General features: G+C 54.9%; 1 protein-coding gene across 1 annotated transcript; it reads right to left on the bottom strand.

The window, feature by feature from the left end:
* Positions 1-2,667: 2,667 nt before the first annotated feature.
* Positions 2,668-21,330, bottom strand: PMP22 (peripheral myelin protein 22). Its single transcript, XM_075169807.1, has 5 exons — positions 21,212-21,330; positions 20,077-20,177; positions 18,840-18,930; positions 7,895-8,035; positions 2,668-3,974 (listed from the first exon to the last, which is right to left on the bottom strand). Exons 2-5 carry the CDS (start codon positions 20,152-20,154, stop codon positions 3,808-3,810), a joined length of 477 nt encoding a protein of 158 aa, XP_075025908.1. The 5' UTR covers positions 20,155-20,177; positions 21,212-21,330; the 3' UTR covers positions 2,668-3,807.
* Between the last annotated feature and the right edge of the window lie 1,546 nt (positions 21,331-22,876).

Raw genomic sequence — 22,876 nt, 5'->3', positions numbered from 1 at the left:
TGCAGCTCCAGCCCAAGTGCCGGTGGTCCCCACATCCCTCCTGGAGCTGAGTTCCTGGGCTGGGATTTAGAGGACACTCACCGTGGCCATTTGATGTAATGAGGAGCAGACTGAGGCCTGGGACGTTCAGGCTGATATTTAGGAAAGGCTTTTTCACTAGGAGGGGAGTGTTGGGGACTATCCATACTTGGAGGTTTTTCAAGGCTTGACTAAACAAAGCCCAGCCCAGTCTAGTATTGGTGATGGTCCCACCCTGAGCAGGAGACAGGACTAGAGACCTCTGGAGCTCCCTGCGTTTTTATTATTATTTGCACTTTATCCCAGCCATTCCCAGTGGGCAGTAAGAGGTGCCTGGGCGGGGGACAGCTCTCCATACTGCTAAGATGAGGGCTGGGAGCAGTATCCCATCACCATCAGCTGACCATGGGGATGGGTGATGCTCCCACCCCAGGGAACATCACTTCAGCCCTGTCCCTATTGTCACCCAATGGGACACCCTGCCCCTGCGCCTTAAAAATCTCAGGCCCCCCCAAGAAGAGAGCGGGCTGACGCCTGGTTGCCGGGGTGCACAGGAGGAGGGGTCTTTCCCTGCGGAGGGTTTGTCCCTCTCCCGCCGGTGCCGCCTGCAGCCACCGGGCGGCGGCCGCGGACCGCGGTCGGGGCCGGGCCCGGAGCATGGGTCCCCCCCGCCTCCCCCCCGCCTCCCCCCCACCTCCCGTGTGGCACCGGAGAGGGCGGGGTTGATTGTATTAAGGCAAAAAAAAGGTCAAAAGAGCCCGTTCGAGGCCAGTGCGGTGCTGCGAAAGGTCCCTTGGTGGAGGGACCAGCCGCAGCTGCCAGGTTTTGCCCAGCAGCTCCCGTCCCCACGGGCCATCAAGGCGTGGGGCATCTTTGCAACCGTGGTTGAGAGGCAGGGTAACAGGGTCTGGCATTTTCCAATCCAATGGAGTCAACCCAAATGAGACAGTCTGGTGGGGGGTGGACACAACAGACATCGACTCTGGTGCAAATTGGTGGTGGCAGTTCCCCTTTGGACCCTTTCCAAAAGGGATTCAAACCGTTGCGTTGTTGCCACTTTAAAAGTCATCTTGCTCTGCTTGCTTTCAAAAATGCATCCCCGAGATGAAGCAGCTATGGCACACTGAGATACGAACCGATGCCGCTCACTTGTTTACACCTTGAATGGACGAAGAGCACTGTGCTGAGAGGCAAAAATGAAGCAGTCAGCTTTTTTTGTGTCTTCTGAGATATTGATCCAAAGTGAGAAAGAACATCTTTAATTTTCCCTCAGGAGGGGAAAGAACACCTGTGTTCCTACCTGCTCCTCAGAAGGGAAATACTTATCCCCTTTCCCAGGTACACAGTGCCAAGCCCGGCAGGACCCAGGATGACCACATGGCCCAGCGCTGCAGCTTGCAGGGGTCGAATGCTGCTTCAGCCAGCAAGATACCCTCCCAGGCTTAGTCGGAGCTCAGCAAAATGAGCATGCAGGGAAATATTCCCAGCTGGAAGACCAAGACCAGGAGCCCCAGCCGACAAGCGAGATGCCAGGGTGGTCACACTGCCCTGCCCAGGCTCTGCGCTGAGCGGCCAAGGAGATGGGAGACAGCTCCTGCTCCTTTCCTTTGGGATGTGGCTGCGTTGAGGGCTTTGGGATCTGGCCTGATGTCAATAACTGGCCTCAACAGGCGACCTTGCAAGAGCCATTGTGCTTCTGCCAGCACCAGTTGCTACATCAGCTCGGATATTTAATAGCCAAATGAATGAGCGAACGGAAGTGTGAACGCTTCCGTGCCAGCCATTAAGGCTGCACATACTGCGCACAATGTGCTAATCCCCCCGGCCGTAATTGCACCCCCAGGCTCTGGGTGTTTCGGCGCACAGGACTGAAAGGCTTCTGCTGTTTGTGCTGGGTGGCAGAGCCGGCCGGATCCCCCCGGGGCAGCTGATGCTGACCTGAACCATCCCAGCTCAGGAGACTGGGAAGGGATAAGTGCTGTCCTGCCAGCTGCTGCCTGGTTGCTGTCTTTGGGGAGTTGGGGGTCACATCACGGGAGCATCTTAGGACAGAGGCAGAAAGACGAGCAGGTACCAGCACTACGGCACGGGGCCCTGAGCTCAGTTCCTGGTCCTGGCACTAACTCTGGTGCGGTCTTACCTCTCCGGCACAGGTCCATCTGCCACGCAGCCAGCCCGGCGAGCTCAGAGCCTCTCTCAGCAGCATGAATTAGCCCACAAATCTGCTACACGGCATCACGGAGACCGTCCGTGGGATGGCCATGCAAGCAGACTGGTGGAGCGCAGCCCAGCTCTAACCCGCAAAAACGCCAAAAAGCAGAAGCAACTGAGTTATTCTGACTTTTATTTCATTGCTTCTTAGTCCACACAGTCGGTATAAAATCAGAAAAGCAAAGCAAAAAAAAAAAAAAAAAAGAACCAAAAAAAAAAAACAACCCCCAAAATGAAACAAAAACAACAACAGCAACGCAGTGTCTGGAGTCCTCAGAAGGCAGCCTGGGGTCCACGCAGGTGCCCATTCAATTCATGGCCAGACACATCGCTGACGCACAGACAGAGGACAGACATCTCGCTCCGGCAGCAAAGACCGGCAGGGCTCCACCCAGAGCTGCTTCTGTTCCTCTTGACCACAGCGGGGAAAAAAGGAACCTCGGTTATAAATGCTTTATTAAAAATAATAGTAAGAGCAAGTCTAAGTACAAAAGCAGTTATAGCTCATTTATATTACACAGAATTATTTCTCGTTTCTAGCTTTGTTGTTTACCTCAAGATTGTTAACTGAATTTCCAGTGAATAAGGTTAAATGGCTAGCAATATAAGGAATGGTAAATAGATAGCACCATTTCATATATCTGGTATTTGTTTCATAGATATACTGGGTTTGCTTCTTTCTCATCGGTAGTTTAGCTCCACGGCAAGGATAAAGCATATTTCACGGTTGGGAGCATCAGTGCTTCGGCGGCTTGGCTCGGCACGGCACAGCACGGCACGGCACGGCACACACCCCAGCCCCGCCGGCACAGGCGCCGGGAGCACCCCCAGAGCCCGCGCGGGCGAAGGAGGACAACCCGCGCTGGGTTGCAATTCAACCTAAGTGATTTAAAAGCCCAAATTCCCAGCGGGTGTGGTGGCAAGGCAGTGGGACTTAGGCACATAAGTCATTTAGGCACTTGGGGCAATCAAAGCCTTTGCTCCGAAATCCTTCAAACCTTTCGGAAGCGTCTCCCGTCAGATCTGGACGTGCACTTCGGTTACCAGGATCACAGCATGTGGCAGGAGTGGGGACCAACCCTCCGGCTGGCGTAAACAGGCGTAACTCCGATTTACGCCAGCCTAAAACCAGTCAGAGCTGGGCTTTTCTGATGGTTCAATAGGGGCTGGGATGGGGAAGGAGAGTTCAGGTCAAAGAGGATTTTGCATGAGAGAAAAATCACCGCGCTCTTGTTACACTGTTAGGAGTAATAGTTCCTTAGGCACTTGCTTTAGGCTTTAAAACATAGCGTATGGTCAACAAAAGCAAACAATACTATGTACATATATGTAAAAAGTGTTATAAATAGGTTTTTTTAAACCATAGATACTATATACATCTTCAATTAACAAGTAACCCTTTGAGTGTTTCTTTTTGGGGTCGGTTGGGTTTGGTTTTGGTGGGAGGGTTTATTCCTTTTTTTTTTTTTTTTTTTTTGGTTAATTTTCTTTTCCGTTTTCTCGTCTATTTTCCCCCGCCTCCGTCTCTTCCGTGGACGTCATGAGTGCCCTTGTCACGCCACGCCGCCTCCCGCGGCATCACTCGCGCTTCCGTAGGATGATGTAGATGATGCCGCTGGCGAGGGCCAGGGGGAAGGCCAGCCACGCCAGGATATAGGCGAAGCCGTAGGAGGTGTTTTCCGAGGCTTGGTGCCAGTCCGTGTGCCTCACTGTGAAGATGGCCGCGCCGCTCATCACGCAGAGCCCTGCCGGGGAAGCGCACATAGGAAGGGGTTAGCGATGCCATGCACGGAGCAGTTCCGTGCTGGAAACCCAGAGCCGGAGAGGATAATACCCAACACCGGGAAACTGTTTTTATTATTGCTCCCTTGTATCCTGTCTCCTGGAAAACTACGGTATGATCTGGGGGGATGTGATGCTGTGGGCTCTGCCCTGGCTGCAGGTGAGTGGGGATATCTCTGCCAGGCTGTGAGCAAGCAAAGCCGGAGCCCCTGGAGCAAGAAAAGCCGGAGCATCCCCTGGGCTAACCCATCCCTCAGGCAAGCACCAGGCATCCCCCAGCTCCGGGCAGCTGCTCCAGACCAGCCCCGCTCCCTCGGGTAGCTTATTTAAAACCCAGACTCCAGCCTGAACCACCCTACCAGAGGTCAGACACAAACCTTGGTTTTTTTTAAAAGCACAAGATTTTCTTTATCACCTGCCCAGGCAAGCGCAGCTGGGAGCCAAGGACGCTCTGGCCGGGCAGGCTCTGTGCTCTGCCATCCCCGCTCAACACAAGGAGCTCAACTGCAAACCCCGCACCCTGCGAACCCCGCTGCGCCCGCGGCTCGTCCCTCTTCCCCGGCTCCTGGCGTCTGCCCTCGCCAGCCACGGGCCAGCACAGGTCCCCGAGGGCTGTCCGGCTGGGCCCAGCTCCGGTAGGCAGCGTTTTAGCTTTGTTGCAAAAACAACCCATCAGCGTTGGGGACTGCCCAGAGCTAACACAAAGCCACCTCTATTTCTGCCCGAAAACAAGCTCTTTCAGTCAATCCCAGCAGTTCTATTATACAGTCGCGGGGCTGTTGTCGGAGCCGAGTTCCAAATCCCCTGCACAGACCTCGGGACCACCTACATTTAACCACCGTGATATTTGAGCTGTAATTCCACTTGACACTGCTCCTTTGTTCTGGGAAAGTGCAGAAGTGGGAATACGTTTCATTAACGTGCCGCTGGTGCAGTTTTCATTCTCTAAGCACGAGAGCCAACTCCCACTGCCCCGGCCCATGCAGAGAGAGCACAACAATTGTCTGCGGATGCTGGTGGGACAGAGAACAGGCGTGCGGCCACGCCGGTCACCTACAGACAGCAGAAAATACAGCGGCAATTGTCCGCGTGAGGAATTTGGCAAAATGGAGGCGACACTTTCTGCAGCATCTGCACTGATTTTGGTCCGGAGAACACGCTCGGGAAGTGAAGGACAGCTGCATTCAGCTGCTTGCACTGATGCAAGCAATAATGCATCACCACTTTGGAGCCTGATTTTAAGAACACGCTTTAGTCTTGCTTTGACAGGCCAGGAGGGCAAACGCTACCTAAAATCTGTTCCTGCCGGTCGGTGCATTCTGCCCCAGCCCTGCAGACAAGCTGGGGTGGGTGCTGGTGCATGCTTGTGGTCAGCTCTTCAACGCAGGGCTTTGCAAAAAGCTGCAGGACATGGGGAAGGCACAGCCCTCGAGCCTACCCCCTCCACCCCACAGGGACTGCAGCTCTAGGGTGGGAGGGATGAGAGAAAAAGGGATAAAAGTGATGCTGAGGCTGGAGAGAGTGATGGAAAAGTTGGGTCAAACCCTGAGAGGCTATCAGAAGTTCCCCGTGGATGTGATGGACCCACCAAGGATAGAGGGGAGCTGTTGAGGGCCTTTTGGTGCCTCTGTGATGGCTGAAGTACCATAAAGGCAAATTCAGCTAGACTTCAGGGCGTGTTTCCAAGCATTGTGGAGAAGGTGCTGGGGATGCATCCTACCCTGCCGCTACCCAATTGACCTCGTGCATCTCTTCTTGCCCTTACCTCCACTCCCCAGTTCCCCTGAGCTGCAGCTGAAGTCGTAGTGGAGACCAGCCCCTGCCCTCCTTCGCAGCTCTCAGGGCATTGCTGCCCGGCTCTGCCACCCGACAGCACCCAGCAGTCCTGCCCCTGGCACCCGCTGGGTCCAGCAGTGCTGCTAGTCAGGCTCCAACGCTGGAGACCCTTGGCTTTGCCAAGCTGCATCACCCTGGGAGGAGGTGCAGGGTGATGGAAGGTTTCAGGAGGACCCTTCTCATCCTCTCCCAGAAAGAGGGAAGTCCTCTCCAGCTCTGCTGGAGCTGAGGACAAAGCATTCAAGTGGAAAGACCCCATCCCTGGCAGACCTGCAGCAGGGCTCTGTGGTGCCAGGGCATTGCAAGGCATGGACAAACACCTGCAAAGCCCAAAGGCCACGGGCATTTCCTCCATTGGCTTTAGACAGCAGTGGCCTTTCACAGCAAGCTGCAAGGAGACCACGTCAGGCTCAGCTCCTTTGACCAGAGCTGTCCGTACCTTCAGGTGGGATCTTCTGACAGCGCTGGCATGGCCATGTCCTGCTTCCTACCAACAACCCTGAAATTTAGGGTCACAAAGGCCACAGCTGCCCTGAGCCCCCTCCTCCAGCCCTGGCGGGGGAGCACAGCAAGGACGGCCACCATTGCCCACCTCTGCGTGGTCCATCCAGACCCAGACCTCTGCGTGGTCCATCTGGACCCAGACCTCTGCCCACCAGCCCCCCAGGCCACGGGAAAGCTTCATGGGGATCGGCTCACACTTTTCCTGTCCTTTGCACCAGGCTGGGGAGTGATTTGACCCAGCAAGGAAAGAGCTCCTCCTCCCCATTTTCTCCTCCTCTGAGAATGTGGATTCACCAGCAATCGCTCAGGAGAGAGAAGCCTTCTGCTCCCAGATCTATTAGACAAGCTCTCAGGCAGATAATTGCATTATTAAAGCCCATTTCCCCTCCTTGTCTCCATGGTTGTAATGGGGTTCTACACATCTATCTTTCCCGAGACGATGAACTGATCTGAACTCTCCACCTGCATTGCGGCCCAGCAGATGCACTTACAATGGAGTTCATGCCACACTTGCTAATAAAGGTTAGCTCTGAACTTTTCCAGGGTTTGTGAAGGCCAGTCACTTAAAGGGTGCTCAGAAACTTTGCCTAAATTCAGCGGATGAGTTTTTCCACTGATTTAGTGGCAGGACCTACGGTGGCTTTTAGTTTAACATCTAAAGCTCTAGCAAATGATTAGTCTCCTTCCCAGACAGTCTGTCATAATTAAGCCAGAACCTCATTGCACAATTTAATTGTTCTAGCCTGAACATTGAAAATCCTCTCCACTGGTTTCATACGTGGAAACGTAAATGGAGCCAGTGGCTTTACAGCATCTATATTTGGAGAACTGCAACGTAGGATGTGAACCGTGGCTCATTTCCAGCACTGAGTTCTTTAAGAGTTAAAAATAGTAGCTGACAGTTCAAAGTCAGCTGGCTCACCCTGCACGCTCCAGCGGCCCTTTGCTGATGTGGAAAGCACCAGGCCCCCTTATGGCAAGTTTATAAATAATCATCGGATCTTCTTTCGCCAAAAGAGGATCGTCACTACTTCCCCCGCCCCGCCAGCAGTTGCGGAAACCTCGCCCAGCCCGGCGAAGGTGGGTCCCGCAGCCCGCGCCGCCACCCTGGACTGTCGGCACCCCACCCCGAGCCGCGGGAAGAAGAGGCAGAGCCCTCGGTCCGGCAGCCCCCGCGCCCTGCCCGCCCCACCGCCCGGGACCGCCGGCATAGCCCTGCCCCTGGCTCGGTGGGTCTGGCACCCTGCCCCTCCGAAACCTCCCCGGCCGGGGCAGCAACCCTCTTGCACCTTCCCTGAGGCAAGGGCAGAAGAGCTTGGATGCATAACGTGCCCTGACAGCCGGCCCCCATCCCAGGGCGTGCAAGACCTCAATAGACCCAAATTATTCATCCCCCTTTCCCGTCACTGAGCCATGCAGGAGCCAGTTCGGTGGCCCTCCTGCTTCGGTACCCAAGAGCATGCTCGTTTCCACCATTACCCTCCCGTCTGCTTGAAAGCCCTCTCCCCACCAGTGACAGCCCCATTGATCAGCCCCAACTTACCAGCAAGGATTTGGAAGATTCCAGTAATGTAAAACCGCCCGCCCTTGGTGAGCGTGAACAGCTGGCAAAAGAACAGGAACAGGGACAAGACGCTGAAGATGATGGAGAGGATCATCATCGCTTGGACAGACTGCAGCCATTCTGGGGAAAGACAGACAGACGGAAACCTCAGCGCGGGTACCACAGTAGCGAGCCCCCACCACAGCCCGTGGCCTCGGCATCATCCCCCGTGCCAACATCCCAGCCTTGGTTCCCATTAAGTTTCTTAACAGCTGGGGGATGTGGCCACATCCAGCGCCGCACCAGCTGGTGAGGTCCTCAGCACCGGCACGATGCTGCGTGGGATTTAGGATGACGCGTGCGTGGACCAGCGTGCTGGGGTAAAATGAATTGCAGGGCCACGCACTTTCTCCGGGAGCATTTATAATAAAGTATGAGCAGACGTATCAGCCCTGACCTGAAGCCTGCAGAAATCAAGACAAAGTCTCTCCCTCAGCTTCATGTCAGGCCCTGGGAGTTCCGCTGTACTAGAAACACAAAAGCCATGTGCAACAAGCCGTGAGACACCGAGCTGGCCAAGCTCAGAGGTAAAATAAATACACAGCGAGTGAAAACACCCTCTCTGCCCTTGTGGAGTCAAACCTTTTGGAAAGAGCCTTCCCCAGCTGCCAAACGCAGCTGCCTCCCAGAGCAGACCAGTTAAACCAGCCCCTGCATGAGTCACTGCCCAGCTATTTCCAGGCTTCGTGAGTGTGTAACTCCCCATGTAAAAAAAAAAATATATAAATAAACAAGCAAATGCCACTCCATCCCATGAGCTGCCGCAGCTTGACAGAAAGAGGCAGTGCCGCACCGCACCGGGACGGGGCCGTGCTCACAAATACCTCTGCCTTTCCCTTTCCTTATAAAGTTTGAGATCAAAATGAGTATTTGCAGCCTTCCTCGAGAGGTCTTTAAGGATGCAACATTGATTAATTCATCGCCAAAGCCAGGCAGGACTCGGTACAGGTAAACTGAGGCACAAACCATACAGTGAAAGGCTGAAAAATCTGAGGCTGGATCCTCAGAAGGAGGAGAATTAGGCAGCACTGAAGTCTCAGTCCCAGTCCCATGTTCCTGCCACAGTTTTACTCCCACCAGCTTCTCTCCCCCACGCTGCAAGAAACGGCTTTCTGCAGCAAATAGCTGAAACATAGCAAAACTTCCAAATAAAGCTACGCTTCAGCTTAGCAACCTTCAATACTCGGTGCAGCAAATGAGGCCATTTGGGACTGCCCAGAGCAGCGTCTGCTCCCAGAGAAGCGATGACGCTTCCCCACCAAACCCTCGCAAGCTGCACTCGTGGAGGTGAGAGTGGGATTTGAACCGGAGAGCGAGGTACAGCCTTCAACTGGGACAGCAATGATGGTCCACGCCTGAGACCTTCCAGCAAATCCATGCCTGCGGGGAACATCCCATGCAATTTAGTAACGTCTGGCATGTTTGGCTTTGGACCATCAATTCTACCTCTTGTCTTTGCATCTTGCCTCCTGATGATCATGCAATGGAGCAAATTCAGGCCCTGCTTACCAAAGCAGACCGAAACCACCCAGAGCAGCCTCTGGTCACTGCAGACCGCTTTTTCCTTCCCCTCCTTTTCATGCTTCCCATGCCAAACTACTCTGCAGCATTAACTGGCCCTGCTAAAGAGCTGCTGCGCTTCACTCGTTTCAATGCCGCCAGGTTTACATCCATGTGCACCAGTTGCTGCCGTTCCTTAGGAAGGAGCAGTTACCACTGGTGTCACTTCCAGGAAATCCCAATTCACCACACTTTGGCACAGAAAGGGCTCCCATCCCAGGTCTGGGAAGTTGAGCTCTTGTCTCACCCTTTCCCGAGCTCTAAAGCTGGGTCCAGCTCCGTGCACCAGTGGAGGCAAAGCCTGCCCGGCCCCAAGCCCTGCAGCTTGGTCCAGGACCCAGGAAGCCAAGTCTTTTGTGATTTCAAAGGCCATGGGATCCGGCCCGGAGAGGAGCCCTTTCTGCTCGGAGGTGGATGCTCCAACTGCCGGTTATTTTAGGAGAAGGCTGTCTAGACGGAAAGCTGAGCTGAGCTGCCCTTTTAATTGCATCCGCCTCCCCGTGCCTCTTTTTTGGTTCTGAATGTGAATGATTTATACGGGCTTTTCAAAATCCCATTGTAATAAAGAGCCGTGTCAGAGGAATTATAAAGGCAGGCACTGCGAGAGGGGTTTCGGCAGCCAGCCGTGCTGCTCTGCTGCAGCCAGGGAGCAGCAGTCGCACGAGCTCCTGCGCAGGGAAATCAAGAGATGATCCCGCAGAGCAGAGCTCTGGGCCTGCTCACATCCAGCCCTTTGCTAACTTTTATTGGCCTCCTTTGTAAAAACGAGGGGAAGGATCTCCAGCTCATGACTCAGAGACCCACAAGTGCAAGCTGCTATATTCCCATTAAATCCAAGCCCAGCTGCCCAGACTTCAGCTGTATTAGGCTAGCTAATTGCCCTTAATTCACTTGAAAACCCCACTATAACTGCAGATAGGATTGCTACCTCCTCAACTCTATATGCTTTTAACTCCTTTGCTATAAGCGCTGGGTCCTACCTATAGGCTTTTAAAAATAAAGCGAGTTTCCTACAGGGAGGTCTGGGCCCCGTGAGTTGTACCATGGGGCTGTCAGCACTGTTTACTCCCAAACTGTTATTTGTGGTTTCCCCTGGGCAGCGAGTCGGTTATTCCATTTTTCTCCTGCATCTCTTCAGCTCTGTGTTTATATCTTTGTTCTTCAGGAGGAGGAAGAAAAGGAAACAGAGTGGAGAGGACAGATAACACCCTGCAAACCGCTTCCGGAGAGGACCCATCGGGAGCGTTTTTAGAGTCCTTTCAGGCAGTCAGAAATGAAGTAAGAAGTTTTTACAAAACAAATTTGAAAATTTTCCGAAGCTCTGCAAGCCCTGATGTGCTCACACCACCGCTTACAACAGCAGGGAAAAGACTTCACCCCTGGGATGCCGAAGACCACATTTCACTGCCCTAAAATCTAACATGAAAGAAAGAAACCCAGAGCAGAAATTGAAACTTAGAGCAGAAATCGAAACCTAGGGCAGAAATTGCTGCTGAATCCCCCAGAAAGACAGTAACTAACCCAACCCCTTCCAGCAAAGCCCCAGCCCTGCTTGCAGGGAGGTTTTGTACCTGGACAAGGGCTGCAGCTGAGCAGGATTGATGGGACAGGCAGAAACATGCCCTCGGCCAGGAGCAGAGGGCCTTAAAGGACAGGCATTGCCTCCCCAGGGTTTAATTCACTGCTCTGTCATAGACACCCTATCCTCCTTTGACCCAGCCCAGGAGAAAGAATAAAGTGCAAACTGAAAAGAAACATATTTGAGCAATCACCTTATACAGTCGCTGTAAGACATCACATCAGCAAGTTAGTGCTATGCATTAAAACCACCTGTGTGCTGTGACCTGCACCTGATGGTAACGTTTTGCACGTATACTTTTCCCTTTGCAAACTGCGTACACACCGTACACTTAAAAAGCAACCACCTCTTGGGAGGAAAACATCCATTAAGGAGGTAACTGTAGCATATAATATATACAAAACTAGAGGGAGAGGAAATTCATGACTGCATCTGCATGGTAAAACCTGCTCCTTCAATGCTGCAAACTAAATATCAGCAGGGTCAGGAACAGCACATCCATCTACTGCCACGAAGGTACCAGCCCAGGTCTGCCAGAAAAAGACGCGTTTTCTGAGCAGAGTTTTTCCAAAGCAGACTCTCAGGCTTCAAGGTCTGATCAAGAACCTGAACCCCACTTGCATCCTCACATGAAGCGCATAGGTCACATCACAAGCGCTGGGGCTTGCAACAGTTTTAAACCTTGACATTCAAACACCCCTTAAGAGGGTTGAAAAAGGATGAACTAGCTCAATTGCATCATTCTTCTAGGGCTGAACTTCAGAGTTCAGAACTTCAGTTGCCCCTTGGGAACTCACTGTACCAACCCAGAAAGGTAAAAAAGCTCAGCTACCTGCAGCGCTATTCCCGAGCAGCACAGACCCCCCCGCCACCACCCACACTCCCACCGCTCACAGTGAACATCTCTCCTGTTGAGAACAGCGTCACGGTTCGTCAGCCACATCCAGAAGAGCTGCTAAGCTCTCCTAAGAAAAATAACAGCTCCATGACATTGCAACTTTCTTCTGCTTCGGCCCCAGACCTCCCACCAGCACGAGGTCAAACCTTCCCCGGCCACGCTCTGGGCTGTTGGCTGCTCCAGCTGGGAAAAGCAGGTTTTCCACCCAACAGTTGCTCCTTTCCTATCCTCCTATGTCCACTCCCTGGAAAGGACTGCTGGATCAAAGTATTCCTGGAAATCCCACCAGAAAAAGGGGATTTTAAAGAGCTCCTGAGGTATTTGTAAGGGCCAGGGGATGAGCAGGTGGGAAACACCGGGGCTGCTGGGAGGCAGTGAATGAACACGGTGCTGCAATTCCTGCCAAGACTTCTTGGTCCTTTTCTGTAGCTCCCTTCAGAAAGAGATGAAACCCTCAAAGCCCTCTTTTCTCCTCTTGTCCTCTTTTCCTCTCTGCTGTCCTCCCTTTTGCCTTCTCCTCGAAGCTCCATCCAAGAAGTCCCTGAGGCCAGGAGGTCCATAGCTCTCCAGAGCTGCCACATTCAAACGTGAGCGGTTTTGCCATGAGGCCGCAGCAGCCGTCCCATTGACCATCGAAGCTCACATCCCACAGAGGCAACCTCTGACGCTGCCGAGGCAGCAGAAAGCTGCTGGCACCATGAAAAACACCTTCCAACAGCTCCACGATACCCGAGCCGGCTCCTCTCCAAGACCCTCAGCGTGGTGGCTCTGACCTCCTCTTGGCTTGTGTGTGAGAGCGAGCTGAGGTAGTAGATACATCATTTCAGGTCCTCCAAAGAGCTTAGGTACCAACTCCCACTTATTTCAAATCCAGGCACCAGGAGCAGGGATGGTGAGTGGTGATGCCCTGACTCGCAGACACGCTGCTGGGCTACGTTCAGCCCGTGGCCGCGGGGACACCCAAGAATCTCATCAAGGCCAAAAAAATGTTGGGTTAAGGGTTTTCCAGCACTGCACTCTACAGTGGACTCCCCCCCCCCATTCTTCTGGTTCTGCAGTCATCGTTTGCCCACGTGTTGCCTTCTTCCTGCTTTTGCTCCTCTTCCATGAGCCAAAGCCCCCCACCCAGCAGGGAAGGCTGACTGACCCCCCTCCTTACACAGAAATAAGGAAGCCAAAGAGCTCTGGAGCAGCTGAGAAAAAACCAGCACTAGTTCCCTACCTCTCCTTATCAGATGCTCTTTGTAAGAAGAACAAGCAACAATAAAAACCTGGTTTGAAGCAGAGGAAATCCCTTTCGTATCGCAGGCAACATGGTTATGGCAGAAACTGATCTGAAATACAAAATATTCTCCTGGATATTCACAGTTCATTTTAGACAGCTAAGGGGCAAACTACAGTCACCCACAAGCTGGCAGGGAGGGGTTCAACCCTGCCCGAGTTAGGCCAACGTTATCTATCATTAATGGCAAAGCGGGTGCCCCGGACCCACAAACTGCTGAGATTAAAAGCTGGCTCTTTGCTACTCTGCTGCAAACTGCAAAGACCCCGAAGGACCAGAGACGTCCCCAAATCAAGGAATCTCTACATGTGGTCCCTAAGCTGAATGGGGCCAGCTGATGGCTAGAACTTCAAGTATAAAGGCTGTGTGTTAATATACATACAGACCGTCCAGTATTTACTGCAGGGCTTCGTTACAACACTCAGCATCCTTCAATATGGGTAATTTCTTGCTAGTTTGCAGCTGGCCAGCAGAAATAAAGCAAAAGGCTACAACAGCACCGTGCCCACAGACTCAGTGAAGGGTGGAAGGTTACTTTAGCATTCAATAAATAGCTGAAACCATTTTTAACATCTTTGAATCTTTAAATCTTTGAACTTCTAATTTGCGGGGGTGACTGGACTATCGCTTCCATCTCACCCTCCTGCTCTAGGAAGTGTCCCCTCACCAGTGACCAATTCTCCAAGTCTTGATCCACTTGGCGCAGTCTCGGCTCTTCCAGTGGGCTGGAGGGGAATTTGCCCCCATCTCTTTTTGTTGAGATATTTTATACTCACTCTCAATAATGGAATTAGACATTGAGAAATAATTTACCTCAGTGCAGGGCTTCAATGAAGCCTTGCAACATCGTTTTCAGCCACAAAAAGGATTACATCAAGTTAAATGGCACCTCCATCTCTCTATACCTTTTCTATCTCATGCGAGTCCAGCATTGCTGGAAGGAAGAGTTTGGAAGAAAGAGTTTGGAAGAAAGAGTTTGGAAGAAAGAGTTTGGAAGAAAGAGTTTGGAAGAATAAGGGCAGCAAAGCCACTCTGGGGGGGCTGACAGAGCAAAAGCAACATGTTCAGATGTTTCTGTTATGCATTTTAAAGCGGAGAAGAAGCAGCGCAATTCCTCCTAGGAACAGCTGATGGGTCAGGGCACAGATGCCCCTGCCTCGTGCCAAGGACGAAGATCTTTCCTGCCTCCTCCAGCGCAAAGAAAATGCATTTCAAGCACCAGCAGTGCTGCTTCGGGTCCTGTCTGCCAGAGCAAAGGGGCTCTGGAAGAGGGAAGGTCAGTGTGCAGAGGAGCAGGGCAATACCCTGGTGCATGGCTGTGCCTGCCCCATCGATGGGAGGTGCATCCCTGCCCGCCCGGGCGGTCCAGGGCAGATCTCCGCTCCTGGACGACCCACCTGGGCTTTGCTTGTGGCCATCACATCAGCAAATTAGCAGGTGCATCATACGGCCAACGGCACTTAGTAATCATGCGGATTGGCAGCCTGTGCGTTTCCCAAGGTTTGGGGTTTTCTTTTCCCTTTAAAAAAGCCAAAAAACACCGGCCTGCCTGTGAACAAGCCAGTCGTGTGAAAGCCACAGAGCAGCAACAGGAGAAACTGTAAGAAGAAAACAGGAAAATTGTCTCCTGACGTTAGAGAAGGATGTAGGGATCTCCACGGAGGTTCCCACTGCTTCCCCACATTCAGCATTCCCACCAAAATCAGAGGAAAAGCAGTAGAAAGGAGCAGAAAAAAATCTTCTCGCCTGCATAAAAAATTCCGTTGTGGAAAGAAAAGGCCATTTTTGGAGGAAAAAAATATCACTGTCTGGAAATTTGGGGTGGAATCTACTTAAGAGCACTTGAGCGGCTCAGGTCCGGCCGTGTGCCCCGTGTCTGCAGTGGGATCACACAGCTGGGGGCTGGCGCACAGCTGTGCCGACACACAATTCTGGGATTCAGAGCTGAATTCTTGAGATAAGCCTTTTCCAGGAATGTCTGACAGCGCAAACGAAGCAAAGATTGCAACATTTTTTCCATAGTTCTCGGCCTCTTGGGAAAAAAAAAAATCATTATCTAACAAGCAAACGCAGAAATCAAAGCAACAAGCAGGCAGTTGTAAAAGGCGAAGAAGTGGGCATCTGCCCCGACCCGGCGTTTCCTCCTCCCTCCCTCTTCTCACATCCATCAGGACCGCCCAGCCCTCGCAAACGCAGGGGGTTCAAGCCCTGCCGAGAGGAATGTGGGAGGTGGGAGCTGAGCTCCACCGAGGCCAACTCCATCCTGCGCCCAAGGTCTGCTAATGTCCCGGGGAGCCACGGTCCGACAGTCCTCCTGCGGTCAACCCGTGGCTTCTTTTGCTGCTTATTCAATACTCACAGGATAATCTATAATCCCAAACCTGCCCCAGGGTTAAACGCAAGCAAATCTTGCTGGCACCAGGTTTTAGCAAGTTCAGCTTCTCGTTGGGCATCCAAGTAACGGTCACCTAAACAAAAGGGTCCCTGTGCGGCAGCACAGTGGGCGAGAGGAGGCTTCATCCATCCTCACCGTGCTGAGACCAAGGGGAGCATCACAGCACAACGAACCCACCACCCCAGTGCTACGGCAACCCCCCCCAAAGCCCCCATCCGTGCTGAAAACCCGAGACCCAGCCCTACCGAATTCCACATATTCCGAATACTGAGCACCACGCCTTTTCAAAAGAGAGGAAGAAATAACTGCGCTACAGCGGCCGCTGCGACGGCCAGAGGAAAAACTGCCTCTACGTAAAGACCAAGTTCTGCCAAAATTCCCGAACGAGGATTTCTTGCTCTTAGCCCAGAGCAGACCTTGGCACTCTGCGATTAACCGTTAAGCACCGTCCTTGGCAACAGGCACAGAGAAACAAATTCTTAAGGCTTTCTACAACCCAGCGTAGCGTGCACAGCCCGTGTTTTGAAAGAGATTTAAATGAGAACGGTTTGCGGTATTTGGTATAGGATCTTTCATATTTTTGAAAGTAAGCATATTCTTCGCAAAAAGAGTATGAGGAGCATAAGGACCAGGCAGGGGATAAGCATAACCCTCAGAGGTGGCCCTGCCACAGCATCCTTGCCCCGTGTCCCCGCTATCACTCCGATAAGTGGCCGAGCGCAGCTCCCCTGGCAGCACCGGGGCGGTGGGACCAAGGGGCTCGGAGACGGGCAGCGGGGAGGGAGGGTGCAGGGATCCACTGGAAAGGATGCTGGGTGGTATTTTTATTCTGTTTTTTCAAACAGATTTTAAAAGCCCTACATAAGCCTAGGAAATATCTTTTGATTTTGTGTTCCTACAGCACCGGTGAGCTCTGGATCCTGCAGCCAGGGTCCCACCAGATGAAGACCAGTCCTCAGCAGCACTGCTCCCACAGCCCTGCCGCGGGGTGGAGGGAGCAGAAGCTTTTGCCCAAGCAAAACCCCCTTTTGCTGATGCCAGAGCAGAGCCTTCATATAAATAAGAGCTGTCAGAGAGCTCTTTAAGACCTGAGCACAATGCACCTCTACTCAAACAGCAACCCACTGGGGCACCTTATCCACCAAACTCAGCTGCTTGACCACATTTGTAGCATGGCCATCTTGAATATAGCCTCTTTAATGATAAAAATTCATCACTGAAAGGATCCAGAGGGAAGCCCCTCTTGGAGAAACTTCTGGGAACAGGACAATATAGACTCGCAACACCCAGCAGGACAGTCAGACGTGGAGGAAACCATCCCAACCGCATTTTGGACAAGCCCCTCTCAACGCTGACAACTCCCCGACACGCAGCATCCTGCAAACACCCCGGAAAAGCGGTGCAGGTTGGAAAAGCAACAGATTTGGGGAGGCTTTACAGCCCTCGGCTCTGGGACTCTGGGAGGGGGGGAGGGGGCAATCCCCGCCTTTTATTTCAAAGCGCAAAGTCAGCAGTTTTGGAGCACGCATGAACGGTCGTGAAGCAGCCTGCCTACGCTGCAGATAGCCAGCACCAGCCAACTGCTGATGAAGGACATGGCTCCAGAAGGCTCCTCGACTGGGACAGGGTCCAGCCGCTTCCCGGCCGGCCCGGACACCACCAGGCGTCAGCAGAGACCCAGCGGTGGTGGCTTCGCTCCCACCGAAACCGGACCCTGGGGCCAAGCGGGGAAACATGCTGCTGAAGAAATACGCCGCTGAAGAAACACGCCGCTGAAGAAACACGCCGCTGCTTTCGGCGCAAGGAAGATAAGAGGGAGAGTGAGCATCAGCATCCATCTCCCCACGTGGGGTACCCACGAGTGTTTTGCTCCCAGCAGGCTGGGGATTAGGGTGACCTGAATCTCCAAAAACCTCTGACAGGATCCCATCACCACAAGACCCTTTGAAAGCTTTCAGTGCTCTCTCCACTGCGACCGTTCCCTCTTTGCCAGGACCACGTGGCATTGGTTTGCTCCTACGCCAGGACCATGTTTCCGGCATAGTGTGACTGTGCTCCCAGCGACATCGCTATGATTCACAACTGGTTTCACTGGGAGAATCTGTTTCCACAGGAAAGCAAAAACCAGGCTAACTGAAAACAAATGCTGGGCACAGCACCACTGGCATTAGCCCTGTCTTCTGGGGAAACTGAGGCACAGGCTTGCCTGACTCCCTGAGCACAGATTTCATGTTATTGGTACTAGGTGCCCTGGAAACACTGCGTCACGGTGTCTTAGCAAGCACTCCTCCCCTGCTGACCTCAGCAAACAGCTCACTGGGTGATGTCACCCAGCATGACACCAGCCTTCACCCAGCTTAGTCCAGAGGTGGCTCTTCAGCCACCCCAGATGTGCAGGTGCCACGGGGGCCATTTCAGCAGCGGGATGAGGCAGGGCCTGAGGGCTCAGCACATCCCACGCGCGGTGCTCGGTAGCGAACCACAGGGCGAGGAGCGTGCCCAAAAACTCAGCCTGTCACAGCAGCAAAAAACAGGGCAGCTTTCTAGACAGGGGACAGCCTGTCCTTGGGGCACCACGTGCATCTTTAACACACCCTCACAACCAGAGCAAGAGGGAGGCGTGCCAAAAACGGCCCCAGCAGGGCGATGGGCGCCCAGCGAGCCCTGCTCCAAGGGCTGCCTCGCGTTTATACATCCAATCAAAAGGGGCTAATAACAGAAGACGACCAAAAAGCACTCGAGCCGGTCACCTCCGCTGCGGCGGAATGTGCCCAACACCCCGCCGCAGTGCTGGCAGGAGCTGCCCCACAGCTCGAGGGCAGCAGGGCAGAGCAATGAGCATTGGGTCTGGTACCCATGCTAAGCCCCATCACAACTTCAGGGACTGATAAGGCGGGGGGGGGGCAATCCCCCTGCTGCCGGGTGAGCCCTGTGTCCTCCCACCAGGACACCGGGAACACGGTGGATCCCTGCCCCTCCATCTGGGGACAGAGCAGAGGAGGCAAGGGGAAGGGGTGTGAGGGAACAACTTCAGGGGGGTGCAAGGAAAAGCAAGAGGGAATCACAAATAACCTGCACAAGGAGGCAAATCCTCCTTGATTTCATAAGTCCGCGGAGGAGAATAAAAGTGACGGGCGGCAACGCTGCCCCTGATTGCCGGGGAGCACTCACCGTTCGTGGATGATGTCAGGCAGTGGAAGACGCTACCGGAGGTGCAGTTCTGCCAGAGGTCCGCCGTGTGCCCGCCGTTCACCAGCCATTGCTGCAAGAGAGACGCAGCCCCGTGAGCAGGGAGGCGGCAGGCAGCCACGTGCCCCCCCCACGGCTTCGGCATCCAGCAGCCCCAACGCGTACCGGCACGCGTGTGCCCGGTCGGGCGCTCCCAGGCTTTTCTTTAGGAAGGGGTTTGGAAAGTAAATACTGATATTTTCTTTTAGCTGCTTTCACCTCAACAGCAGAAAAACAGAAGCTCTTTATTCTCTTTAAACATGGACCAAGTCCCATGGGGGATGCGCATTTCCCTCCCCTCTGCCGTCCTCGCCTGGTGCCTGGCCGAGCTATTTGAATGCTTCCACGTGATTTCTAACAACTTGGAAGATTTTTGTAACGTCTTCTACTACTATTACCACCCAAAAAAAAAAAAAAAAATAAGGAAAAGAAGAACCTGGTGAAGCAAGCCTGGAACTCCCCAGCTCCACAAAACTGTTGTCCTAAAACTAAGTCAAACCTCTTCCTAAGTAGATGATGTGTTAACTGAGCTCTGGACCGAGAACAGTGCTGGGAACGTTCTGTGCAGCATCCAACCCTCAATCTTCCCACTGTTCACAAAGCTTAAGCCTTGAAAATCGCCAGCAGGAGCCCATGTGGGTTAGGAGAGAGATCTGTGCCTAATTCACAGCCCCAAAGGAGCAGAGCTGGACAGCGAAACTGCTGGTGCTGAGGAGGCAGTGCCCAGACCAGTCCCATTTCAAGGGGTTTTGCTCTGACCGGCTGTACTGGTCATGTGGGCTAAAGCCCACTAGCAGGTGGACCTCCTTTATGAACGAGGAGTGCAGTTTCAGGCTCACGGAGGGTAGTTTGGGTGCTCTGAGGCTGCTCCGTGATGTGAACAGCGCTCTCCTCTGTGCTCGTGGGGATGCCCTGAGCACCCGCTGCAGCACACAACCAAGCAACCCACCAGTTACACCTGACAGCACAGATACGGAAAGAGCTTTCTGTGTAAAATGCTCCAAAATCCCACTGTTAGTAAGACCAGCAATCGGCAAGTAAAGGTTCCCTGCTAAAAGCCAGGATGGAAAATAAACCACAAATAAAAATAACACCTTCTAGTCTTGCTATGCCATAACCCCCCCGCCGGCCGCTCCCTGCCTCGCCGGCACCCTGGTGCCAGAGGAAAGTCCGTACTTACGCTAACGATGGTGGAGACGAAGAGGAGCACCAGCACGGTGACGTGGAGCACGATGATCCCCAGCAGCAAAAGCAGCATCTTGGCGGTGGTGGAGGGCAGAACTGGAGGGGGAGAGGGATGCTGCTGAGTGTGTGTGTATGTGTATGTGTATGTGTATGTGTATGTGTATGTGTATATCTACGTGTATGTGTATGTGTATGTGCGTGCGAAGCCCGGCCCCGAGGGCAGCAGGAGGCGCTCCGCCGACGGCAGGAGCCCGCCCGGCTCCGGGGGATGCTTGGGCAGCGCCCGGCTCCCGGCTTCTTCCCTCGGGCCTCGCCGACGGACCCGCTCTGCCCGGACCCACTCCCGGATACCCCCAGGGGGTCCTCCGAGCCCTTCCCCCGAACCTGCTCCCCCAAGCCCTCTCAACGAGGGGGCTTCCCCGGCCCCCTCCGCCTGGGGACCCCGGGGGGGCGCTTCCCGAGGGGGTCCCCCAGCCCCTCTCCTCCGAGGGGGGGGCTCCGATCCCTCTCCCCGAGGGGAGTGCGCTCCTCGGCACCCCCGAGGGAGGGGTCTATCTCGGCGCATCTCACCCAAGGGGCTACCCCGGCCCCTCTCCGCCGGGAGGGTGGGTTCTTCTGCCCATCTACCCATGGGGACATCGGGGGTGACTCTGTCGGCCCCTCTCCCCAGGGAAGGCTTTTCCCGGCCCATCTCCCCTGGCGACCCCCGGGGGGGTGCGTGGGGGGGGAATGTCTACCTAGGCGCCTCTTCTCGGGGGGGGGGAGGTGTCTCCTCGGCCCATCTCCCCTCGGCACCCCCAGCAGGGGCTCTCTTGGCCCCTCTCCCTCGGGAGGGGGGGGCGGGTAGCTTTCCTCAGCCCATCTCTCCTCGGGACCCTCGGAGAAGAGGGGAAGGGGGCTGCCCTGACCCCTCTCCTAGAGGACCCCCGGAGCGGGGGGCTCCCCCAGTCCCTCTCCCCTGTGGACCCTCAGAAGGTCTCTCCAGCCCCTCTCCCCCTCGGGGTGGCTGTTCCCCTCCCCGGCGGAGCGCGCAGCGGCGGCTCCCCCCTAGCAGCCGCACCCCAGCCCCCGCCGTCCCCCTCCCCAGCCCGGCTGGCGGAGCGGAGCGGGCCGGGCCGGGCCGTACTCACGTCGCGGCGGAGCGGAGCGGGCAGCGGGAGCGGAGCGGGCGGCGGGAAGGGGCAGCGGGAGCGGGCGGCGGCGCTGTCAAGTTTCCCCTTTAACCGGGGCCACCGCCCCGCTTGCGTCTGCGGGACGGGGAGGGCTCTGCGGCGGCGCCCGGCCGCTCCTCCTATAAAGGCGGCAGCGCCCCGGCCCCAGCCCGCCTCCCCCCGAGCCGAGAGTCACTCACTGCCCCATCCCCATCCCCATCCCCATCCCCATCCCCATCCCCATCCCCATCCCCATCCCCATCCCCATCCCCATCCCCATCCCCATCCCCATCCCCATCCCCATCCCCATCCATCCCCGGGACGCGCACACACGCGCATGGCCCGCCCCGCCGCTACCCTCCCGCCGGGCAGCGGGGAGATTTTGGTGGGGGGGACACCCCACGACCTGGCTGTCCCCTCCCTTGCTTCCCCACGACGGACCCTCAGCGAGGACTCCCCGGCGTGGGGAGCCCCCCCGCTGCTCACGCACCCGCGGAGGAGGAGAAGGAGGAGGAGGAGGAGGGGAGGGGGGGAAACTGCCGGGAGGCGGCTCTGCCCCGCTCCGCTTTCCGGAGCGGCCGCGCGTGGGCGTGGGTGGGTGCCTGCGTGTCTCGGAGCGGTTGACACAGCGGAGTGCGAGGCCGTAGGAAGCCGGGGCGCGCCCTGGGCAGGATTCGGCCGGTGTCCCGCGGCTGCAGTGCTGGCAGCTGGGTATTTTCCTAAGCAGATAAAGTGACTTTGGGGAGGGCTGGCAGGGAGCTTTCCTCTTCCAGGGATGCATGGGGAGGGGGACATCGCCAGCCACGAGGTTACATGGAGAGGACAGAGAGCTCTGCTGCATCAGGTGGCTCCCCTCGCCCCGGGGAGCCCCAGGCAGGGATTCGTGGGACAGGATTTGGGGAAGGAGCATCTGGCTGTGCTGAAGTCGAGGGGAATGTCGCCTCTGACTTACACAGTGTGGCTGTGTCCGGGAAAGTGACACCTTTGCAATTTGCTCCTGCAACGGCAATGTGATTCTGGCTCTTGGGCTGGAGTTTTTTAGCGCTTGAAAGCCAAATCCTGTGGGACTGAGCAACTTTTCACTAAATGGAGGGTGAGATTTTCTAAAATGCTGAAGGACTTAGGTGCTCAGAATGGAAGGGGTGGTTGCACTCCAGTACGGCAGCCTTCACTCATTCCCCAACCACAGCTAATCTGTTGAAATAAACCCCCCACACACCCCCTCCCCAATAGTCCCCACGGGAGACCTGCACACCCCTGGGAGTCCTAAGCACCTACCTCCCCATCACTTCTCCCCTCTCCATGCACCAGCTCCAAACTAGTCCTGCTTTGTTGCTGAGACGAGGGAATTCGGCATCCAGCCACCAAAAGTGTAAATCTTGGGAGAAAGAGGGAGAGAAGCGTGCTTGGCTCCTTCCTCCTGGCAAGCACAGGCGTGTTCCCTGCAGCACGGGCTCTGGCTCCTCTGCACTCATGTAAGTGGTCCCGTCGCACGCATTAGCCAGCAAGTGGGAGTTCAGAGCACTCTGTGGGGGTGGGGGGGAGATGGGCCAGCAGCTGAAACGAGGCCCCCAGCTTCACACCGTGCTCGAGCCCCTGTTTCAGTACATGCCTGCACGCCCCGCTGCGATGCCGCCGAGCCAA

This window comes from Calonectris borealis, chromosome 20, assembly GCF_964195595.1.
Source record: "Calonectris borealis chromosome 20, bCalBor7.hap1.2, whole genome shotgun sequence".
NCBI lineage: Eukaryota > Metazoa > Chordata > Aves > Procellariiformes > Procellariidae > Calonectris > Calonectris borealis.
This window is presented reverse-complemented; position numbering and strand designations above follow the sequence as displayed.